Source organism: Cebidichthys violaceus, unplaced genomic scaffold, assembly GCF_023349555.1.
Source record: "Cebidichthys violaceus isolate CVI_PGR_0920_01 unplaced genomic scaffold, fCebVio1.0.p SCAF_3, whole genome shotgun sequence".
Lineage (NCBI taxonomy): Eukaryota > Metazoa > Chordata > Actinopteri > Perciformes > Stichaeidae > Cebidichthys > Cebidichthys violaceus.
The window spans coordinates 17380207-17404799 of NW_027176483.1; the positions used below are offsets into that span (position 1 = coordinate 17380207).

At 43.5% G+C, this 24593-nt stretch overlaps 1 protein-coding gene across 4 annotated transcripts; it reads right to left on the reverse strand.

Annotated features, from left to right (window-relative positions):
- Window positions 1–248: 248 nt before the first annotated feature.
- On the reverse strand, window positions 249–24257 carry kcng4a (potassium voltage-gated channel, subfamily G, member 4a). Of its 4 annotated transcripts, XM_068723088.1 has the most exons (5): window positions 24000–24257; window positions 21473–21519; window positions 20569–21327; window positions 19798–20439; window positions 249–1951 (listed from the first exon to the last, which is right to left on the reverse strand). In XM_068723088.1, exons 3-5 carry the CDS (start codon window positions 20674–20676, stop codon window positions 1067–1069), a joined length of 1635 nt encoding a protein of 544 aa, XP_068579189.1. In that variant the 5' UTR covers window positions 20677–21327; window positions 21473–21519; window positions 24000–24257; the 3' UTR covers window positions 249–1066. The 4 variants fall into 4 exon arrangements, with proteins under 4 accessions (XP_068579189.1, XP_068579192.1, XP_068579191.1 ...); XM_068723091.1 differs by lacking the exon at window positions 21473–21519 and having other exon boundaries at window positions 20569–20744; XM_068723090.1 differs by lacking the exon at window positions 21473–21519 and having other exon boundaries at window positions 20569–21156.
- Window positions 24258–24593: the final 336 nt, after the last annotated feature.

A 24593-nucleotide genomic window follows, 5' to 3' on the forward strand; every position in this document is an offset into this window, starting at 1 on the left:
ACTCTCATTACAAAGATTTGTAGAGAGACATGGCCCCCCGCCAGAGTGGTGGAACTGTGCACATGAAAACAAGGAGGTGATGTAAGAGGGGATTGTCATCTGTTATCTGTGCGTTTGGCTCGGACAGCTGTTTCTGTTTCTTCTTCTCTCAGAAATATTCAGCGGCAGGACTCTGATTGAGCATCCTGGCTCACCGAGGACTTAGACTGTCATACCCAGAACAAACCAAAAAACTGCAGCCCAGAAAATGGATTTCTCTCAGATTACTAGGAGAGCTTTTATTTGGAGCGTTGCAAAGTACACGTCATGGTTGTCAGTGCTCATCCTCTCTCACTCACACACCCTCTCTCCAACACAAACACTCCTTCTCTCTCTCCATCCTCTCACTTCATCGTCATCTGATTAACAACTAACAAGAAAACAATCTGGACCATAACCTCGGCAGTATTTTCACACAGTTTACGGTAGAGAGTCTTTGAGTCCAAGCATTCAAACATATATGAGAGAGTTAGAGATGGTTCACATATGGGCCATCAGTTTGTTTATATTTCTTCTCAGAACATGGCTTTAAGCTTCTCAAAATAAATAAGAGGAACACTTCTTTAAATTTATGACAGAAGAGTATTCAGTATGAGACACATTTTCAGGTCATACTGTAGGCAATATATTGAAAAGTAGAATAAAACTAAAAGTTACAGTTGGGCTTATAAGTATTTTCACAGTGGAAGGAAAAGCAACTTTGGATTGAATATTGCATGTTTATGGAAGCAGCTGGTTACTAATATTGCTGCAGAGGCTTTCTGGTCAGACAAAATGGACCGTCCAATTTAAAGGGTTTGAAGTCTTTCCGTTTCCGTGCAGTCTACAGTGTGCACACTCATTCGCAGCAGAGCAAAATAAATGCTGTCTGTTCACTCTATTTTAAATCCAGTGCAACACACATACCTTCACAACCTTATGGGAGGTGAGGTCTTTGGAGCAATAGTCATTTGCAGTACTTATTGTATGCAACACAGAATGGACTCATATCTTCTTGTAAGTCAGGGATCGGGTCAGTCAGTACTGTTCAGAAAGCTGCTGGTGGCAGGCTGTGGTTGTTATTTCCTGCAGCTTCGCCACCTTTCCCTAACAGAGCAAGAGACTCCAGTGTGTGCACACTATCCTTGTCTAGACGTAATCCCAGCCCGGGCGGAGCTGAGTTCTCACCCCCTCCTACACCTCCCGCCTCCTGCAGCTCCTCAGAGGCAGCAGCAGCAGCAGCCGCAGCCGCCGCGCACTCCTCTTTGAACAACCGGTCATGCTCCATCTTGAGCTCTTGGTAGGAGCGGGAGAACATGTGGAAGATGGAGGTAGCAGGGAAGGCCATGATGAGGATCCCGCTGAGGATGCTGCTCAGCGCTACAACCTGTCCTGGAATGGACCTGGGCACCATGTCGCCGTAGCCCACGGTCGTCATGGAGATAATGGCCCACCAGTAGGAGGCCGGGATGCTGCTGAAGTCGTGGGTGCCCGTGAGCTCGCTCTCAGCCAAGTGCACCAGCGGGGAGAAGAGGGTGACGGCCACGCAGAGAAAAAGCAAGAGGAGGCCAAACTCCCGGGTGCTGCGCCTGACCGTCAGCCCCAGCGTCTGCAGGCCAAGAGAGTGGCGAGCCAGCCGCATCACATAGAGAATCCTCAGCGCCCGCAGAATCCTCAACACCAGGCCCAGCTTGTCCAAGTAGCCCTTACCTCCTCCTGGCTTCTCGTGATCCAGGGACGGATCTTCCTCTGACACCACCAGGGAGACGTAGTAGGGAAGGATGGCCATGGCGTCGACGATGTTGAGCGGCCCGCGGAGGAATTCCAGCTTGCTGCGGGCCTGAATGAACCGCAGGAGGAACTCCAGGGAGAACCAGGCCACACACACTGTCTCTATGATGAACATGTTGTAGCACTTAGATGAACACTCACCCTGAGGTAGAGAGGGAAGGCGAGGGGTTGGGGGAGCAAGAGAGAGAGAGAGAGAGTGAGTTACAGAGAGATCGAGAATGAGAGGAGCAGGAGTTTGACAGGGAGCAAGACAGATGGGGTGAGATGGAGAGAAGACAAAAATCCTGAGGTCAGATAATCACCCTCGGTAATCATTCATAAATCATGAGCTCCAGTCACTCAGTATGCTAAAGCTACTGCAGCAGCATTGATAGATAATGTGGTGACACAATCAATTATTTTATTAGGGCAGGTTTCAAAGATTAATGTGACACTTCGTGGGAGCGGAGACAGAAAGCAATCAGGTTTGCATGCCCTCTAACTACAGTATCAAGGAAAAGCAATGCGATATTAAAAAACGCTGTGCGACGATACAGAAGAGATTTGGCAGCTATCACTGTCACTTTCCTTTTTTTTATTTTTTTTAATTAGCCTATATTCCACCTACTCACATTCCCTTTGCAGAAAGTATCTGCAATCACTTAATGTATTATCTAGTCCTTTTCATACTAGATGAAGATTACATTTCACTTGTCTCAGCAACTACTACTGAAGAATACTAAATGCTTTAAGATGCATTTCCACTCACAATGACCTCAAAATTAAGTATTTTAAATTTAGTGGAGAAATATCTTTCACCACAAATAAAGGGATTTCCGAGTTGGCTAATTTAATCCCTTTAATGTGTGTACTGTTGTCCATATTTAATTTGTATTCCATTATAAGAATACTAAACCTTAGAAGGAGTGAAAGTTAATTAAAAGTTTGATTGCTAAAGTAAACTGGTCTCTCAAGGATACGTTTGAAGGCAAAAGTCTTTATAACTATTCAGAGTGGCCTCACTGGAAGTTGGGGCTAACTGTGCACATTTTCCTAAAGTTTCTCCTCAAAGGCATTTCATTTGTAAACACAAAAAGTGACAGAAAAAGCTGTGTGGAGAATAAAAAAGATATCTTACAAGAGAAGTTCAAAAACCTTCTTGTCTACACAACTCGTCCTATGTTACTCAGACGGATCAAGATTGTTCTTGCTTTTTTTTTTTCTTGAGTGATTAGCATTTTTACTTGTTTTCACACTGAATATGAAACCAAATGACTTGATATATATTTATACGATGGATATTATTTGTGTGCTCTCTCAGCCTATTAGCCTTCCCCATTTCTTCCACTTTTCTCATCGTTCACTCATGACTCTTTGTCACTGTGCGTCTAATCTACTTTCCCTCCCTCTTCCCCATCTATTCTCGCTCTGCCACCCTTCCTTTTCTCTTCTTGCCTCTGTCTCCACCTTCTCATCACTCATTCTGTTTCCTCGTCCATCAGCCTCTCTGGACTCCCTCCCTCTCATCCTTCATTCTCTGTTCGCCTCACACACCAGCCTCGTTCTGCTTTAATTCCTTCATTCCTTCAGAGTTCGTCTAAGTGAAACACAACTCCCTCCACTGTTCCTCTATGCGTGATGCATCCTTCACACACGTGTCCCATTCCTCACGCTCCCATTTATCACTCGTGTCCTCTCTGCCTTTCTCACTGATTTTCCTCCCAGCGTGACTCTTAGCCTTCAAATTCATATCTACAGAGTGACGTGTATCTGTTTAATTTGTAGGGTTTTACAATATATGCATTGCTATTTACCTCCATTCATTCTGAACCCATTTGTTTTTTCAAACTGTGCTAATTTACAGTGATTTTGATAATGTGAATAGATTGTAAAACAATTGTAAAACAATGAAATGTGATTTTTACTGGTGAGGATAAGATTAACCAATAGCCCTGGGCTATATTCTGCATCCCTCTTTTATCAGAACTGCAGCTGCCGTGGCAGCCAAGTCATTATAGCCCATTTCAGCTAGGGTGTAAAATCATTTTGTTGCATTGTATAGAAATTTTCATTACATCCAGACGGCAATCAATAAATTAAATACTTAAAAGAAAAAAAGAGGCTGTCGCAGGAATGAAAGGATGCCATCCTTCATTCATTCGGCCCGAATGAAACGACTGGACGAGCCACCTGTCTGTCCTCCTAGTTGCACACACTGTCTTCAGTCTTCCACAAGCTGCCAGCTTGAAAACTGTGAGTACTAACAATAGCCATGTTCGTTGTTCATAATGATAATTTTAGGGGAGTGGCTTTGGAGTTAGGCCTTCAGGGACTCGCTGTCAGTGATGCCGACGTGGCAACGTTCTCGCAAAATTTAGGGATTTTTGGAGCTAGTGCTGCCAGCTACGTTCATAGTACAATAATTGGTTTGGTTTTTCGGTTTAATCTTTTTTTAAATCTAGCGTACTCTTGCTATTTTCTCAAGATAACAAAACCTAGCTTTCACAAACTGTTTCCCTTCTTGTCCCCTTCAAATTGTGTCAAGCTGTAAACAGTTATGATCGCCTTATAACGCTGATATGGCAAAAATGCTCGCAAACAGATGCTTATTTACACAGACGGACATTTTTGGAGTTGTGTTTCTGACCATCTGACAAATGCAAGTCCAATATTTACCCGGCTTTTCAGATCTGATTTGCTCTCCATTAACTCCTGAGGGAAATTGCTGGCTCTTTCCATGCTAAATGCTTCATGCAGTCACCAGCTCGCTAACCTTGTCAGTTTGCCGCTTGTTTCTGAGTAGGTAGCGTACAGTGGAATTTTTTAAGCTTTTTTGCTGAAAACATCTGCCTGCTGCATCTGGAAACAGGGTTGATGAGAGTGAATTAAATCAGTTGTGAGCTGCAAAACCACTTGTTCTAACTCTACATTGAAGCTACATAATGTTTACACTGAGTTAAATATCTACCCCATGAATTTGGCCCACTGAATTGTTTACATCCCATCCTCTGGCAATATCACTCACGCAGCAGACTCCCCTGACTGCCATGAGTGCAATGGAGAACGTTCAAAGATGGGGCCAGTCTGGAGGAGGCAACTGACTGCATCCTTTTCTGTGAAAATATAATTGCCCCAACAAAAAACTGGTTAAGTATTTTCAAAGAAAATCCTGAAGAAAATAGCCTTCACCTCTGGCAACAGGACTGAGGCCAAACTCATTCAAGCAAGGCTAAATAAAGAAACAAAAGAGGTCAAAAGTGTAGAAGGTAGAGAGGCTCTTCCATGAGGGCAGAGCCATGGATAAAAAGGTGTTGAAACACTAGCTGGCCTCCCAAATAACAGATGTGTGAAGTTTGCAGAGAGCCTGAACAGCACAACTTCACATAGGAGAGGGAGGATCTGACCACAAACAACACAGTGTTTCAGAGACTGTAATCTCTTCAACTGCTCACTGTACAAACACTCCATATCTGTCCACTCCCCAAGAACAGTAACCCCAGCTGCAAAAATGATCACCTCCCTGTATCCTAAACATGCTGGCCACGAAGAGATTTGAAATGCTTGTTCCAAACCAGCTAGGGAGATTTGTGGGCTCACAGACCCACTCCAGTTTGCCACCAGGCAGCAGAGAGGTGTGGATGCTGCAGTGCTGGCTCTACTGCACCGCACCCACACACATCTGGAGGAGTCCAAATCATTTGTCAGTATGGTTGTGTAATAATGTTCTTAACACTGTGCGATCTCAACTAATGCAACATGAACTCCTTCAGATTGAATGTCCGCCTCATACTCGTCATCATCTCCTTGCTCGCAGACAAACGCCAGACAGTCAAATTCAACGGCCACTACGACCACAAGGTTCTGTCATCTCACCACCGTTTACTTTACACAGACGACTGCAGTAGCTCAGACCCTGAGATTTTGTCCATCAACTACTCTGACAACACAGATTAGGCAATCCACAGTTTTGCAGGGTGGTGTGAGAACACAGCCTGTTCTCGTTCAGGACTTCAAATAATATTCAAAGGCTTTGTCACGCCCCTCGGCACCCTTTGGCGTCTATATGAGATGCACCGCGCTTCCAAATAACTACAATGCAAACCCAACAGCATCATTATTAGATGCTCAGAGCTAATGCTCCGGGAGTGCCATGAAGTAGTTTAAAGACCAAAAAAAAGGAGACTATGGTGTTTGAGACCAGAGTTTGTGACCCAAAGTGTTGTTTTCTGTACTAATGTTACATTGTTTATGTTTTACTTAGTTGACGTACTTATTTTAAGCACAACCCTTATGTTTTTAGTAATCCTAACTAAGTGATTCAAATGCGTATTTACTGTAAATCAAACAAAGCAGATTTCTGTCAGTGCATCATTTTAGCTTTGCCATCATCCTAATTGCACCAAATGTTGTTTTTTTTAAATTCTAGGTGTGTTTCGTGCTGCTACATAACGGAAACATCTGGCTGTTTAGCTGCTAAATGCTGACTTTATCTGTCTACTGTTTGGTGGGGGGCGGGTAATATACAGTGGGTTTATCAAGGCTTTTTAACTAAAAATAGCTGCTTCTGCTGCACCTGGAAACAAGATTTATAAACGCAGAACAAATGAGCTAAAAATGGCTGAAAGTAAAGCTGATAATTCTGTGGGGAACGTTCACTTTACAAATTGTCATTATAGCACAGCTTTAAAAAACGTATTTACGAAAGGCAAATCTATCTAATCTATTTAGTTCCACATATTAAAGAAAGATAAAATATCCATTTTACTGAATTTATCATTCACTCTTCATTGCATGTGTCAGTGGGAAGTGGGTAGAAACTGGGATGCACAATGTCTTCAACGGTCCATGCTTTCTCCAGAGAATCTGAGGGGCTGAGTTTGAGGGCTTATTTGTTCCTCAAGCTGAGGACATTTACAAAAGCAAAATACACATTCGATAGGGTCTCTCCCTGAGAATTACCACTTCAATAAATCGCTAACTAAATATGTATTTACTTAATCTTGCCTGCATTCCTCATGTTTTCACTTACTGATGTCCAGTCCTGCTGAGATCTGTGGTTGCCTGCTTGTCTGACCTGAATCGATCTTTCAGACACTTTCTCCCCACAGCCTACATGTTATGTCTCATTCACCTCTCATTCATTCCCTTGCTCTCTGCTCTTTCTGTCTCTAGTGCTGACATTAGGGCTTTGTGACACCGTTCTCAGCCTCTGCTTGATAGGCCATTTGTTACAGCTTTCCACTTCTACACACAAAACCTGCCACAATTCCCACTATCTCCCTGACCTTATCTCCTCTGTACGACTCTCACTAGAACTAAAGTCTGTGACAGCTCATTTCAACACAGACACTGTTCACCCTAGCAGCTGTCTAGTGTTTCACATTACTGTCCGTATTAACACATCTCAATGTCAAATTAAGACAAAGAGCGTAGCGGGGGTGGAATTAGGGCATTCCTGGAACATTTGACGTGACCACGTGCCAAAGCCCACTTCCACAGAATCATTACGGTCATTTAGCAGACGCTTTTTATCCAAAGCGACTTACAATTCAGTATCTATCTACACACCGTAGACGCAGCTACGGGAGCAATTTTGGGGTCTTGCTCAAGGACACATTGACATGAGACTAGCGGAGCAGGAGCCGGGGATCGAACCGCTGACCCTCTGATTGAAAGGCGGCCCACTGCTCTCCACTTAGCCACGGTCACCCACGGAATCCCACAGAGAGGAAGGCGATCAGTCTACAATCAATTGAAGCGCATGTCTTTCTGTAGAGGAAACATCAAGCCCAAACAAAATATTTTAAAAAGGCAGCCAAGTGACAACTCACACACACAAACAATGAAAAGTAGATCTTGCAAAGCTTTGTCAGCTTTTCACAGTGGTTGCCATGAATACTTGAATGAATCAGGGGGCTTTTTAGCTCACAAATCTCCCCACCTTTTGGCGACCAAAGTATTCGCCCTAGGAGGCTGAAATTTGGCATCGTCAAGTATGTGAAGGTGTGGGTTTGTGTTTTGTGCCAATCGGCAAAAAAGGGGCGTGGCCCTGACAGTGACTTATAACAAAAAGGCCATTAACTTCCAAACAGATTCCCCTACCGTGGCCAAAGTCATCAACGGTTTATTGAAGACTCTTGTGGGAGGCATTATAGCACTCAGCAGAGTTCCTTTATCGTTAATGACGGTTTGACGGTTTATGAATTGGGCAGGGGCAACCATTGTGGGAGGCGTCATTAGTCTCAGCAGTTTCTATTTCATGTTGCCATAGAGGTCAAGTGTTTGTGTGGTTGTTTGTGTGAGTGTGTGAATGCACACTCACACAAGTGGCAGAAAGGCCTAAAGACAAACTTGTCCTATCTTGCTGTGTTGGATTCCCCAATTGACCCTTCTCTAAGTTCTTTGAACGTAAACTGGGACATCATAGCGTAGCACCGGTCAGCTCCGACCAGGGTTTGAGAAATAGCCAGCTCTGTTTTATAGACTCTCATGCAATCGTTTCAGACTTTCTTAATTTTCAGGCTGATGTCAGCTTCTATCTGTATCTTGTTAAACTTTGCTGCTGTATCAGTTTGACATCCTGTATATATCCTTCAATCACATATTGTAGACCCTTCATCAGCTTCCCATCTGAAATCTCTTATTTTGATTTTTTTTGTGACAGTGTGGGCTCTCAGTGGGGGGAGGCTCTTAGCGAAGTGTGAATTGAGTTTTACACTTTTGTTTTACATTTTTGTTGACAGCCTCCCATCTACCCATTGCAAGTGACCCAATACTGTGCACTAAGTAAGCTGCCGGATGCTTCCACAGCAGGGTCACTCTGTGCACCACGGGTTTGAAGTGTAAATGTGTTGCTTTATTGTTAGACAAGAGAAAGCTTCTATAGAACTGAATTATGAATGTGTTTTTTTTCTACTTCTGGATCACATAAAGCTCCACATTTCACTATCTTTAGGTAATTAGGACAACTCTATATGCAGCTGTCATACTCATCATGAAGGATGTGTGCTTTTCTAACCACTGCGTGACTATAAACTGCAGTGTGTTTAAAATGTGGTTATTGTCCTTAAGAGTGCTCCCTGGTGTTTTATTCTAACTTTTAATGTCATTCTCTGCCTTTGTCACAGCATGTCTCTAACTCCACAGCTCTCTCTTCTCTTGCAATCAGATAGAAAAAGCCATGATGATCCTACCCAATCTACCGGTTTGACCAAAAAAAGGGAACAAAAGAAAAGACTGCCCATCAATCAGCTCTACCTTGCAGCAGACCTTGAACATACTTTGCACCACTGAACATAATTTCTCATTGCTGCTGTACTGACCTTGCACTGACTTTTAAAGCTTCTAGAAAGAAGAGGAGAAGGAAGGCAGGAAGGGACGGACGGCGAAGACAGAGACAGAAGGACACGCAGAAAGAATTAGGGGGTGTGGTTGAACGCCCCACCACTGGCCTTCACTGAAATAATGCACCTCAAGCACTGTGTTCACTAGTCATGGGTTATTAAAGGGGTTGTATCATATGACACCTCAATCCATCATCAGGCTGGTCTCCTGGAACCTGATAGCTGCATGTACGCACAAATGCACACAGGATGCATGATAACCTGAGCATCCCCAGTACCGGGGGCAACCCATTAACAAATATAATATTATATCTACACTATTTCATAATGACCATACTATACTGTTTTGAAAACATGAAGTCTTCAGCTTTCAGAATCCGTAAACCTGTAAGCATGTTCTCAAAACTGTCTTATTGTTAAGTATTATAACAGCAAAGTCATACAAATAACAATTAGTAAATATAGGAACAAGTTGTGATAAAAAAATACAGGATCATTTTATTGTTAGACTACAATATCATATCGAGGTTGACTAGAAATTCCGAGTTTGCTAATGCACCTGAACGCACCTCTATTTGAAACACACAGCGGCCACTGTCAACGGGGAAACAAAGAAGTCAGACTTCACATTTTACCGTCACACTGACATAAATCTATTTTCTTGTAAAGGGAATTCACCAATCATTATTTTTGCCCAAAACTGCATATTTTAGGTACCTAAATGTACATGTACACTTACATTTCACTTCACCGAGTTACAGACGTCTCTTTTACAATGTAAGTCTAGTGGGAAGCCGTGTTTTCGGGCCCCCGTGGCATCACGTGACGGACCCATACATTGTAATTCCACCATTTGGCCACAATGTAATGTGTCAGCTTCAAAGCTCAGCGTCCTTCATAGAGGCTTAGTCTGTGTTCTGTTAGGCCCATGCTGTATAAAGAGAACTGGATAAAGCGTCAGTGGCAAATTTGATTTTATCAAAGTCGAGAAAATGACCCTACTATCACTTGTTTTGTTACCTCAGTAAACATTTTAAACTTTATGGTCTCAGTGGCTAGTTTCAAGTCTTCGTCTTCAAAATACAAGCTGGTGACAGCTTAAAAGCCAAACTCAAGGCTTCAAAACAGCTTTCTACAAACCAATGGATGACGTCACGGTGAATGTGTCTACTTCTTGTATAAAATGTATGATTTGCACCCATTTATTTGCAAGAATCTGTGATATGTACTATGCTTTAAGAGCAACAAACAGCCGGCCAGTCTCCCAAGACACACTGTCCACCGACTCTAGTGACACTCCATACTCTGAGCGTAGTGTGAAACAGATTCATCTCCATATGAGGCTGCTGCACAGGCTGCAGAGTGTCCTATCACTGATAAAGACCAACAGCTTGTTCACGCACAAACACCCTAATGGAGAAAAATGACAGAAGACTGGTTAGGAGGAAGGATAGATAGAATAGAGAGAAAGAGGACAATAGATGGAGGTAGAGTAGGTGGCTAAGTGGTGTAGAAGGATACAGGAGAAGATGAGCTGACATCTGAAGCATAGGGTTCCCTTCACACCACATACGTCTCTATTCTCTGTCTGTCAGGATGCTGCGCACACGCACACACACACACACACACACACGCACGCACACACGCACACACACACACACACACACACACACACACACACACACGCTTTCCAGTTTGTTAGGGTCTCTCTTACAGGATTGTTTCATCCTATATAGGATGACAATAAAGGGTATGCATTGTTAAAAAGTAAAAAATGGGATCAAACTAAATATTGCATAGACTACATACACAAACTTACAGTACAATTCAAATGAAGCCTACAGTTGTCTCTACAAAATGCAAAGAAGCTATTTTTGTTACCTCATCCAGCATTGTGAAGCATTTAGAGTCTCATCAAATTCAAGATGTTAGAGGTGCATCAGCAATGTGCTCACAAACAGAGACTTGAGTACACACACACACACACACACACACACACACACACACACACACACACACACACACACACACACACACACACACACACACACACACACACACACACACACACACACACACACACACACAGCAAAAGAGCCATATCCTTTTATTACCACAATGCTGTGCAAGCAAAGAACTACATATTTTGTTGATTTTGAATCTATTACAACAGGAAAAGTGTCCCATCAATTTGTTGCATCAATAAGCATATCAGCAAATTTGATTAAAAAGAAACGCACACATACACGCACATCTGCTGCTGGCTCTGCAGGATGCACGTAGGAATGCAGAGGCACGTTGCAAAGGGTGCGTTTGACAACAGGGTGGAGCTGCAGTGTGAAGGGTGTGTTTGATTTCGCGGTAGCTCCGGGCAGAATACGATTCTGATGCGCTGCGCTGATCCGTGAGGGCAACTGTGCAGGGGTGGACACCTGCTGCTCACTAACCTTGGGGGAATAGAGGTGCTGGCGTGTTTTTTTTATTTGAATGTGTGTGTTTTTTGTCTATTGCAACAAGCCACAGCTGTTTTTCCTCTCCATCCTCCTCTGCCCCCAGTTCTTCTCTTTCCATGATGTTTCTGATGTCCCTGCCTGTCAGTCTTCACCTGTCCAATAGGTGTCCTCAGTGTGGTCCCCGGTCCTGCACACCTGTGGTTCATTATTGCTGCCTCCACAGATGCTCCTTAGCACCAATTAGTGTCTGAGTGTATATGAAGATAGTTCCTTTGTTGTTTGCCAGGTTGACCGGTGCTTTTCTGCAACATTTCTTTCGGCTCCTCAAAATGCCCAGCTGCAGTAAAAGGTTTTGTGGCGATATCAATTCAATTTCAAAGGCATTGCTGCGATTAGTGGGGACATACTAAATCCACACAAAGTGTCTTGATAGAGCCGGAGAGTCCAAAAGAAGGGCCATAAACTGCTTCATAAAAGAGAAATCACTTGCAGAAAGTTATGAGACAGTACATGGAACAAATATGTCTCTTGACTGAAGTGTGTGAACTTACATGGACATAATGTGCCCCAGTTCAGATGACATCTTTTTCTCAATGTTTCCATTTCAAAAGAAAATAATGGTTCAACACAATCCAAAAGCTCCTCCAAACTCTGCAGCCTTCCTTTGCAGAGCATTTGGAGGACATCAACCATGCGTCCTTTCCCACAGTCCAGCTGTTTTATGGTGCATTCAGGTGTTTGTCTTCATCTGGTTAATCAGGAAACCAGGTTATGGTTCCAAGATGCATGATGGTTATTTACTTTCTAAGGTGTGTTATCACACTTAACTTTTTCCATTAGTATTGGAATTTCCGTCTTGTCTTGTTGACGAACTCACCATTACTGTAGTTTTGGTCTGGTGAGTTTTATTAGGGCCTCATCAATAAGGCACAGAATCAGCAGGATATAGCCTTCAGTCCTTAGTAGGGCACACTTTTTGTAGACCATGTAAATGACCATCTTACTCTGCTTTTTGGCAGTACTGCACAGGTGAGAGGGGTGCCTGACATTTATGAGTTTCCTTGATAAATATCTGTTTTTTTTAAAAGCTCATGAGAAGGTTAAGATCAACACATGAGAAAGAACAAAGTCACTTTAAAAAAGGAGAAATCGTGAATAGCAGTATAAGTGCATTGTGTTTAAAAAGTCATAGAATTAATTTGTCAACTAACTGAAAGAGCATATTGCCAACTGTGAAATCGCTATTCCGCTGTAACATTAACTGTCAACAGCGGATCTTTCAACAATCTCAAGCACTAAAACACCCAGATGTAAGAGAGCCTCCTCCATTGTGCTGTACTCCTCTGTGCTGGGTTGTGCTGCACAATCCCATCCTGGCACGGACAGGATAAACACCTCATACTTTGCTGTTCTCTCCCATAATCCCACTTGGCAGCCACGCAGCACATCAGACACAGGGAATACAGCTCATAACCAGATAGGCTGCAATAGGAATGGAATCTGTTCCACACTGATACGGTCCAACAGCCCGCAGACATGAATACATAGGAAATGCACGTGCCTGCTAATTATTAGTGCATGTACAGTCACACATGTAAGTGCTTTAATGAGGTTCCCTTATTAGCATTAGTTAGTTAGTTCAATCATACAAATATTCACATATCCTCTTGTGGTTTGAGGGTGTTTAAGATGATATCTCTGCTATACAGATGAAACCTGAGCAGAATTTGAAAGTTGTGGGACACTGCTTTTTTTTGTTCTTAATCGCCTTGGATCGTTTATTTCCCATTATCTCAGTTCTGATGATAGGGTCATCTGCAGTTAGGTCATCTCTCTCTGCCTATGTATGCGTGTGAGAAATTCTGAATACCCCAATTGCATCCAATTGGTTTACCATCCCTCTCTTTTCTGCATCTGGTTTATTTTCTCTTCTCTGTTCCTCTCCCTTCATACTCCTCCAGCCCTTGCATGCCTAAAGTCTTGTTTACTTTCTTTGACTTATAGCTGCTCTGACTGACTGCCAGCATCAGTCCCACCCTGCTGAGCCAACAAAGTTTACAGACTTGGACACCTATTTATGCTCCGTTCGTGTTTATTTAATGGAGGTTTAAATTATGAGGGGGAGGTAAAAAATGTGGCACATGAGGAATGGGTTTTTAATTCATTCTTAATTTTGTGGCCCTGTTGTTACACACTGGAACGAGGCTCATGATTGATGATGCTCCTTTGTCTTTTCGGCTCAGCAGGTGTAACAAGCGGACTCTGTGTATAGAAAGACAAAGAAGACAACAAGAGTACACACACACACACACACACACACACACACACACACACACAGAGAGTATGAGTCACTTTAAGCTGTACTGTTAGTTCCTTGCATCCCCTGTTACAGTGTGTGCTACACAGCTCAGGTATGGAATTGAATTATCATAGACTTATATGCTGTGAAGAATATAATACATATACTTGCGTTATACAATTGCATTACATCAAAACAGAGTTCACAATAGGTTTTTTTTCTCGCACATCAGACTGTTGGCTGTGTTGCTTTGAGCTGCAGGGGAAATTCATTCATGCTTTCATGTCCAGACAGTCACAAATGTTGGATACCGAATCACAAATCCCCCTCAGAGACAATCAATTTGGAAACTGGCTTTGTTGATTCACATAATGCAATTCTGCACAGTTCAGATGCAGGAGGCGTACACGCATAAGCAGTAATTCTTCTGAGATTTTATCACAGCCAGCACTTTGATGTTTTCAAAATGATTCTCAATGGAGCTGGACATTGGTGCAAAATGACAGATAAAAGAACAAACTCTGGCTGTTTCTGGCTTTTGGAGATATGACTAGCAGAGCTATCATACCTAAATATTTTCTTCTTTTTTTCATTTGTAATGTGCTTGATCAGAATTCTGTATATTGTATACAGACGAGGAAACTCCCTCGGTTACCCTCCTCATTAAAAACAGCTATACAGCCTGTCTGTAAGTGGCCTATGAGCTCAGAGACAATATTATGAATAACTAACCTTTAGTGTTGCTAAAGGCTGTAGCATTCATATTGCGTCACTGGATCTATGAGAATGTAAGGTCGTTTAACAGACTCAGTGTGATTACACACTATTATACAAACTGACTTCATCTTAATGACATTTGTGTTTGTAATGTAAAATGTATGCTGTATGCTACGGTATGGGCGATTTATCTCCTCCACTCCTCTTAAGCCTCTGCAGTTAGTGTGCCTTGGGATTAAAAAAATATGTAACAAAGGTTGTTTTTGCAGCTTGTTAAGATCACAGAATTAAACTTTTGTCCTCATGATGAAGAGCGAACCTCTGCTGAGCATTTATTCATTTCTTCAGCTTTGGCAAAACAATCTCTGATAAAACTGAAAACAGTCGTCTTTACTTGTGATCTCCCTGGCCTTCTCTAACATTGTTTACTTGTATCTTTTATGACAGTTTGCGCTTCACAAGAGACACATTTTATTCATCTATTTTGCCTCATGCCCACTTAACAGTAGACTACAACATGTGTTAAAGTGATTTTATTTTATATTGGTATATTAAGTCATTCAACAATGATTCTGTTTACAAATACGACTATGTTCTAAAGTAAGCCAAGAATACATGTGCATGTCCTGGGAGTGTGTGTGTGCTCTCTCTGTGTGTGTGTGTGTGTGTGTGTGTGTGTGTGTGTGTGTGTGTGTGTCTTCCTCATGTGACTAGGTGATACATCTCCTGTGGAAGGAAAGAGGAGTACAGGAAGGAGAAAAAGGAGGCTTCACGGCTGGTTTAGTGTTTACGTCCTGCCCTCTTACTGTGTTCTCTAGTTATCTTCCACTCCTTCTCAATGACCCAGACTCCTCTCTTTCCTCCCTACATCCTAGTGCTGGAAGAATCACCTTATCTTGGCTTCAGACGTCACAACATTATCTCTGTCTCACTCTGTCTCTCTTTCTTTTTCTTTTTTGTCTCTTAATAGAGAAATCCCACACCCTCCTGCCCTCTCTATAATCACTTGTCCAGACAGTGTCAATGGTTCAATAAGACTATTGACAATTCTCTGCTTGAGAATAAAAGGATAGTCAATCAGAAAACGTTTCAAACCCACAGTCTGAAGCTTAAATCATGCCGTCTGCTACTTGGCTGCCTCTCGCTCCATCACTCTCTCTGTCCTCTCTCCAGATACTTGTGACTGATGCCCTGGGATGTAATTATTGAACAGCAAATCCCACTCCAATTTTCTGGCATTAAGGACATAAAACGGCCACTTCAATTACACCCCGGGCCAGAATACAACTGAATTAGGAAAAGGAGAGCAATTCTGATGAGGCTGTCTGAAAATACTCCATCATCCTTGAGAATATTAAAGGCAAGTATCTGAGCGACACTCGCTGAGAGTAAAAACCCTTTGATGTCTCTGTGAAAAAATGCATACAAAAGAATGAAGGGAAAGTTGCTGCTTTGCTGAAAAGTTTTACTTAGAAAAAATTTGCACGAAAGAAAAGGCGGTGACTTTGGTGGATTTTTGACATTTGAACAGCGATGAGATGTAAACGCAGGCAGGTTATTAGTGTGTGCTGAGACCTGCTGCTTTGCAGAGACATTTAAAAGCTGCATACACCCTGTTCTTTCCAATCTAAACACTGCTGCTATCCTGCCACAGATTGTGACGGGCAGTGCTTGGTTAGGACAGCAGTCAAAGTGGAAATATGTCTCATGAACTCAGTGTGATGTTGAGGGTTTTGTTTCGCCCTGAATAAAAGCAGTGAATGGGAATTTTACTTTTGCAGACATTACGTTTGCAGACATTACTTTAGCGTTTGTTAAGAGCAGTGTTTCTTTTACACTGATTAAAACACAAGAAAACATGCTACCTCTGTGTGTGGATTTACAACAACCTGCACTGCTGTGTTAATCTCATCCATCCCTGTTGCTATTTTTCTGTTGCCAGGTAGCTAACTAGCTTTTGCGGGAAGGTGACGTCGCCAGACATAATCCCACCAGCAAAGCTCTGTTTGGTCAAATGTTTCTCCACTTGGTGAAACAGCTGTCAATGAACACAGCATCAGTTCTCGGTGAATAAATCGGAGCTAGACTACAACTTCTCAGACAGTTGAACTTTTCTATCAGCTGGTTCTGAAAAGCCACTACCTGATTTCATATCAATATTTCATGCATCATTAGCATTTCTGAAACACATCAGGAGAGGTTGTGCTTCCTGTCAAAACATTGCAACTGTACACTGCCGGATGGAATAACAGTGGCTCCATAATCATATGGAGAGATTTTACATAAAGAGCAGAGCACTTACTCAGTGGAGAGACACACACCCACAGCAGGAGATGGGGAATTGACGGATTGGTTATTATCAGGGGTCTTGAAACTGAGCCGTAAGATAAAGGCCCCTCCCAAAGCATTTACTTCATAGTGATATACAGGCTGATAGAGGGGATCAACTGAGGACAGACAGAAACACATTACATAGATATAGACAGAAGGGAACAGGAGGAGGGGCAAACAAAGCACTGTTTATCTCTTGATTTTTACCCGGCCAGAATCTCACTCTAATCCGTTCTCCCTTTTTAATTCTCTCTCCAAAGCATATTCTTTCACTCTCCCTCTCTCAGACATATCCTGTGTTTGTTATCTTTCTTCATCTCCCACTTATTCTATCACTCCTTTCACACTCCTCACCCAAACCGAGGCAGGCAGAAGAGTAGGCTGAACGATGAGTGGACGAAGAAATGTTGGCCCACTGCAGCACAAAGCAGACCAACGACAGAGACAAACAGCAGGGCCATGTGAATTAAAGATGACAGCTGCTCTGCTGCTCATGCCTGGGCAGGCTAGCCGGACAGTGTGGATGAAGATCAGTTAGCAAAACACCCAAGACTTGTTTGAAACTCAGGAGCATGCAGCGAGAAAAGCAGATGGATCTGCCATCCTTCATACAAGAATTACACTACCCACAATGTCCTCACAGCGAATGGAGATGTCTAACAGAACCATACAAACACAAACACCTAAAGCCTCGGTTATATTTCCACAAACACGAACATGAGCTGACGTGGACGCGTGACAGGGAAACGTTAAACTCTGTGTCCGGTTTCTCCCTGTGGTAAAATGTTTCCTCAAGAATCTCCATTTTCTCTGCCCATCCGCATAACTCTACAGTGTTGGATGTGCATGAACAGGTAAAAAAAAAACCCTGACGCACGAAAACCCCCACGAATGGCCGTGTCTGCTGGTGTGACGTCACTTTGGCTGTGTGGACACTCGCTACCCTCCCAGACGAGGCAAGCATGAATCACGCTCAAGTTGTCCTTACGATCCACAATGTCCTCACAAGGCATGACGATGTCCGACACAACTACGCATAGACACAGCAGTATAACGATTCACAAAACTCAGGAGGAATCAATACAGTATAACAATGGTGTGTGTGTGTGTATGTGTGTGTAAAGGTTGGGTGTTGCGAGGAGTTTGTGCAAGTGCACTGGCCCCTGAGGACAGCTCCATCATTGCTATTCCGTTTACCAGAGGGATGTACAAGCAGGAAAGTCCAACTTCCTGTCAATATCTCAAATGCAATTGTGATTCTTCATATCAGGAAATACAATCTCTTTGCATTCAGCAATACCTGTACTGTGTCTCTGCTTCTGCTGCCCGGATGTCTGCTTGCTTTCTGTATTCTGCTGGATATCTGGCTCTTTCGTGGTGAACTTTGTCACTGCTGTCAGTGTATAGAAAATATAACTACAGCAGCATCTGACACCACTTTCCGTTTTACCTATAGGCTAATTCTTATAGATGTGTCCTATCATATGATACCACCCAGTCATGCAGGTTTGCAGCCCCCAATGAATCAGACCCTGGGACTCTATCCAATCCTGTCCATCTGTGTTCCTATGACTGTCACCGACTATTGGACTCCTCCTGGCAGGGAGCCTTCTCAACTTATCAAGCATTCTGTAACCGGCGCTCTCCTCTTCCTCCTCCCTAGATTTTCCAGCATCACACGCTCCTGCACTTGATCCTTTGGCTGCCTCTGACTGCTCATATCAAAATCAATACAGAGGCGCTGCTGTTGACGACTTCTCAACAGCTGTTGAACAGATGTGTAGAGTTTTCTTGCAGCAACTAGTCTTTGCATAAGACGCATTTCATATTCTATTTCTTATTTAAAGGCACTTTGGAATAAGATGGGGAACCTTAAGGATATAATATTTGCCTGCAAGGGAAAATGTATATGTAATTAAAAAAATCAATCGTAAATGAACAGAGTGTGTGCAGCAGTAGGACTTTAATGCAGTTAGAAGGGCACAGGAGACTCAAGACTAAATGTGTGCAAAATTCAGAAAAAGCCGTATCGGTTACAGTGGATGAGTTTAGTACTATTGTATGTGCATGCGACTGTGGGTGTGTGTGTGTGTGTGTGTGTGTGTGTAGGCACGTGCCTATTGATACACACTTTTGTGTGTACACGTCTTTTGTATGAGATAAAGTAAGCCCATTTCATTATTCCCTAGTGTTTACTGACAGATACTGGACAGGCCTCAGTGAGCTGCTCTGGCTTCATTATCCCACGCTGTTATGGGTAGACACAGATCACAGGACATGCACAACACACACACACACGCACACGCACACGCACACGCACACACACACACACACACACACACACACACACACACAACAGCATCCCACAAGTATATTTAAGAGGGTGTGACGACAGGGAGTTTTTATATTTTAGCATTTTGAAGACCGACTTTCTCCTGTCTCACAGAAATGTCTGCCTCAATCTGAAATGAATGAAGAAAGCCTCTCACATATTTGTGTTTTTCTCACTCGTAAACAATGACATACTGTGGGCACACGAGGATGACGCCTTAGTTTCCAGGAAACAAAGTTAGCGTTGGAGATAATGAGCATCCACTTTGTCACGTTAAGTTATGAGCAGCTCTGTTACTTCATGACCGTGTCTGTGAGCAGGGAAGAACTGTGAGGAGAGACGGCTGTAATCACTCACACAACTCATGATACATCTCACTGACGGTCCCTAGAGGCATCTTACTACAAAACTTTAATTTACGAGTCCTGTTCAAATGTAAGTATTATAATAGATTAGTACCAGTTTGACTTTGGTTCAGGGCCCTGTGCTGCAGACAGTTACATTCACAACATGCAAACATGCTGGTTCACTTACCCTGTCCTCTTCCTCTCTGAGGTCTGGCATGGTGCTGATACACAAGCTGATGACAGTCACCGCAACCATGATCACAGACAGGCAGGCAAAGATCTTCCCCGGTAAGCCAGACTGCGGATTCTCCACCATATCTCTCAGCCAGTTCATCACCTTTTTGTACCTCGTCTCCTCCACCGGCACACGCTGCATGGCGTTCCTCTGCCTGCACTCCTCCTCGTGCCGCTCCAGCTCGTTCAACTCCTCGATGCGCGTGTACATCTTCCTCTTACAGCAACGCTCCATGTACGTCATCTCCACCCCCCAGTAGGTCAGCTCATCGTGCAGGGAGAGGACGCACATCTCCCGCAGCAGGCGCAGTTTCCCTGCAGCCAGGAAGTTAAGTATGACCCTGAAGGCGGATGGCGAGCGGTCGAAGAAGAACTCCTTGCGGGCCTCGTCATAGTCGTCGCAGACCCTGGCGATGTCCTCGGGTGATCGGCAGCCGCAGAGGCGGCCGAGTCGTGTAAGGGGGAACTGCTCCAGGGTGCTCCAGGGGAAGGTGTAGCGGTTTCCCCCAACGTTGATCACCGCCAGCAGGGAGTGGTCGATGGACACCAGGTCCTCTGGCCGACGGATGAACTGAGCCCTCTGGTAGTACACACCCTGGAGAGTGAACAATGAAAAGCTTCAGTGGCTGCGCAGCTGCATCTGAAATATGTGACTTGATCACTTATTTGATATAATTCTTCTATTCCTTTATCTCTCTTATTTTAGTGACAATCGTATTCATACCTTGATGGTCTCCGTCTCAGGGATTTCTGTGAAGATGCGGTCGAGACTGCTGTCATCGCTGACGGACAGATTGCTGAAGTCATGGTTGGCGTTGCTGATGATGGGCATGGCAGCATCTGGAAAGCACGCTGCTCCTCACTGGGCAGCTCAGATCAAGTAATGAAGGCAGAAAAAACCTGAAGATTGCACCACGCTCAACCTTTTAGTCACAGGACGAAACAGTTCTTTCCCTTTCTCAGCCTCCAACAATTTCTGTTGAATCTTGCAAACTAGAAAAGCTTTCCTGCCACAGCCCAGGTCTATTGTAGACAAGCTGAGCATCAAAATGGCTGTAGCTCTCAGTCTTTTTGGCCTCAGAACCCCTCATAACAAGGAGTTATTTCTCAATGACAGACAAGGTATGGCTTTGGCTTCCAACCAACAGAGGAAAAACCCAGAAAGGAGAGAAATGAGGAGTATCAGGATTCCTGTTGATACATTTTAACGTGGATGAGTTTTGACGTCTCCGTCAGAGGTCCATGATAGACTCAGTTGGCGTATCAGGATTCAGCATCAGCTCAGAGGGTAATTTGGGTCTGAAGCAAGAGTCTGGAAAAGGAAAACCCCAATAGAGAGAGTGGGTTAGGATTGATCAGTGGCTGATAGCTGCAGAGGGTGAACTGGATGAGTCATGGAGGTGTCCTGGGACTGAGGGGGATCCTCTGTGTCGCCGCAGCAGGATTAGGGAGGGCCTAGAGCCGAGGTGGCATCATGCAGGCACTGAGAGAGAAAGACATATGTCAGAAAGAAGCTCGGATTGATTGAGATTAAGGCAGGTTTACATAATGGAGAGAGACTGGGAGACTAGTTAAGAGATGTGTGAGAAGACAGAAAAAAGGTGAGGAAGAAGAGACCAAGAGCACACCTCGTTGAGAACGCAGTGCTGCAGGCTCAACCCTCCTCTTTCACTTCCTTTCAGTGAGAAACAAGACAGACAGACACATCAGCTCTGCTGCTATAAATGGCCCGTCAGTGTGGTCAGCGCAGGACTTTATCAGAGAGCAAATTAATTTACACTCACATCAACATTCCAATAAGGATGGCCTGGCTGGATTACACTAGTACATGTGTTTGAAAATTCAACGCGCAAAGAACATTCAGGGCTGTGGTGTTATTTCCACTCTGGGTGAGTTATTGGCTGTTGTTGATGGGCAGCGATCCTATCAACAGACACTGAAGCACAGGGTCCAAAATGTTTTTCTTGGCATTACAATTGCCCTGAAACTTATTGGCACAGTAAGGCATTACAGTTGCCCAGAATGGCTCACTGTGTATTAAAGCCTTAAATAGTTGTGATTAATTTCAAACTGGGTCCTATTGTCAAATTATTTGTCACTGTGACTAACTTACAATTTGTCTATTTTCCTACTGCAGAGTTATTTAATCACATGCATTAAAACCAGCAGCCAGCAGATGGAAAAGTCTGGAACACTGGCAGCGGGAAAGATATTGTCAGTAGACTTTTTTTTAACAGCTGACATTTTGACTTTTTTGAAGGTCATAGCAGGAAAAGCCCAGACTGAACTCCAGTTAGCCATTGTTAATGCAATCAATTACACTTGTGCCGTATAGCTACTATGACAAAATGTCTGCATGAAAAAAGGTCTATTACTTATTACTTATCTTTGTTTTGATATATTGATTTTACACAAGTGACAGTTTCGAGTACATTCAACCAGCTCCACAACCTTTCAAGATAAGAGCCACGCAGTGTGTCAGAATAGTTCTAGGATTGAGTGCTATGGTGGCAAATGATGAAAGAATAATGCCAAGTTTTGAAACAGCTGGAATTATCCTTAGAGACTCATTGTTCCCCTTCTTCTTGTATCCAGCTGCTAACAATGAAGCTGACTTACATTTGGGTGGCTGCCCTGCACTTTTCTCCTGCCAGCTTTTGTTGTGAATATAAAGCTATAATAGATTTTTCTACACATGCCGCTGCATTTTAATAAGCTAGAATCTGAGGGCAATTCCAGACCCATTTCTAAAACACGTGTAGGTGCAACATATAACACAAGCACACGTCCAACACTCATCTGTCACTGTGACTAGACCTGACTCACAGCCCTGATGGTGAGCACAGTGCGGTGTCCTGTAAGACTAATACAGTCCTACAGGCATGTGGGTTTGTCAGAGATACAGCAGCACTACATATTTTGCTCACTGCAGCCTGTAGAGCATAGTATCATCAGTACTGAGATTATTCTGCTCAGTGTCTATCTACAGTACCAACAAGCTTATTGAATGTGTGACTGGGCAACACAGACCGTTTGAAGGAAAGGGGCCGCACCAACATGCGTCACTAATTCAGATCCAGGAGGATAGGATCCTGTACTGGAGGAACCAATAAATCACTTCTGTCACGATACTGGTGTTTCATTTCCACCTCACAGTGGAGGAGAGCATGATAAACTATGTATTAATCGATTTGTATTCCCTGTGGCTGTGGCTGTTTTTTCTTGGGGGAAAGTTAATTGAAGGAGGTGTTTTTAGTAGCACACTGCTTTACTCGACCCAACAGACAGGAGAAGAAGGATATCAGAGGAAGTGGAAAGTAAACTTTTTTTCTTTTATTCAGATTTTAATTACACGTGAATGTTGAATTTTATACTGTAAACATGTTAAAGGTACTGTTGAAGTACATACAACTTTAGGTTGTATGCAAATTTGAGCATGTACAAAAGTCAAGTGAAATAATTTTTTTTCCATGATGGATTTATACTGTATTTGGCATTAAGTCAGAAAGCTTATATTATATTAATGGCCAGGTGAACAGTGTCCCAGAGTCTCATATGGATTGGGTTGCTCAATGTAACTAACACCATCTATCGTTCTCTCTCTCTCTCTCTCTCTCTCTCTCTCTCTCTCTCTCTCTCTCTCTCTCTCAACTTGCAAAAGCGCACACGCGCACACACACGCGCACACACACACACACACACACACACACACACACACACACACACACACACACACACACACACAGTAGCGGAACTATTTCGGGTCCATATCAAGACCTTTAATTGAGCTTGGTTATATTAGGCGCTTAGATTGTCATAATCGTTTTTCGATTATTTCGTGGAGAGAAAAACAAATAACGCAAGTCAGAGTAGAATGTTGTTTAGAAGACAATATAACACCCCTTTTTATATTACAATTCATTTTGCATTGGGAACAACTTTGCCTTCGTATTTTAGTTAAAACCTACTGAATCGAATACACTGGATATATGAGACAATTTGTCTGATCTTACTGTGTGCTGCAATGTTGACGAGATGAAAAGACAGCAGCATCCCTCGTTTGAAGTATTGTGGCAGCATTGTAACTTCGGACAAATATTCAGGTGCACACACAACCCCCGCAAGCATCAGTAGAACTTGAGAAGTGCATCTTACCATTGTGAGCCCGGCACTCATCTCCACACGGCCAGATCGGCTCGGTATGAAATTCCTTTGCCGCTTTGCAGTCCCTCCGATCATTCAACACCAAATCAGGGTGTCAGCGACCATTTCAGACCGCCACATGTTATGATAACACGAATACCTCTCCGGCGTCCGCATCATCCAAGCCGGTGGAGGGCGCGCAGAGAGTCTGATCATACCAGAGATGGAAGCAGCGGGTAAAGGTTTGGTGCGCTGAAAGTGTCCCGTTACAGCTCGGTTAGTGCTGCTGCAAAGGAGGAGGAGGAGGAGGAGGAGGAGCAGGGAGGGGGTGGGGTCGGGGGTGAGTCTGAGCCGGGGTGCGTAACAGAGGAGACACTTCGTACCCAAGTTTAAGTTTGCGTAAAGATGACGAAAAGAGCAATATTGTTCGTGAGCTCCCGATTAGACAATGGCATTTTACCAGAACTGTAGAGGGAGTGTGTCTCTCAGTGTTCCCTTTACGTTTCTCCCTTTGCTGTTAGGTTATATGAAATTCAAGGACACTGAGGAGACGCTCTCAACCGTGTCCTGCCCTCATCGTTTCACGCACAGCAGGGGCCGCGGTTA

What these genes read in the sequence shown, in the direction of transcription:
- kcng4a (XM_068723091.1), bottom strand. Translation starts at nt 20,676, where the DNA reads ATGCCCATCATCAGCAACGCCAACCATGACTTCAGCAATCTGTCCGTC. An exon ending in CTGAGACGGAGACCATCAAG is followed by an intron (nt 20,440 to 20,568) that starts GTATGAATACGA and finishes TTCACTCTCCAG; the next exon opens with GGTGTGTACTACCAGAGGGC. An exon ending in TCAGAGAGGAAGAGGACAGG is followed by an intron (nt 1,952 to 19,797) that starts GTAAGTGAACCA and finishes TCTCTACCTCAG; the next exon opens with GGTGAGTGTTCATCTAAGTG.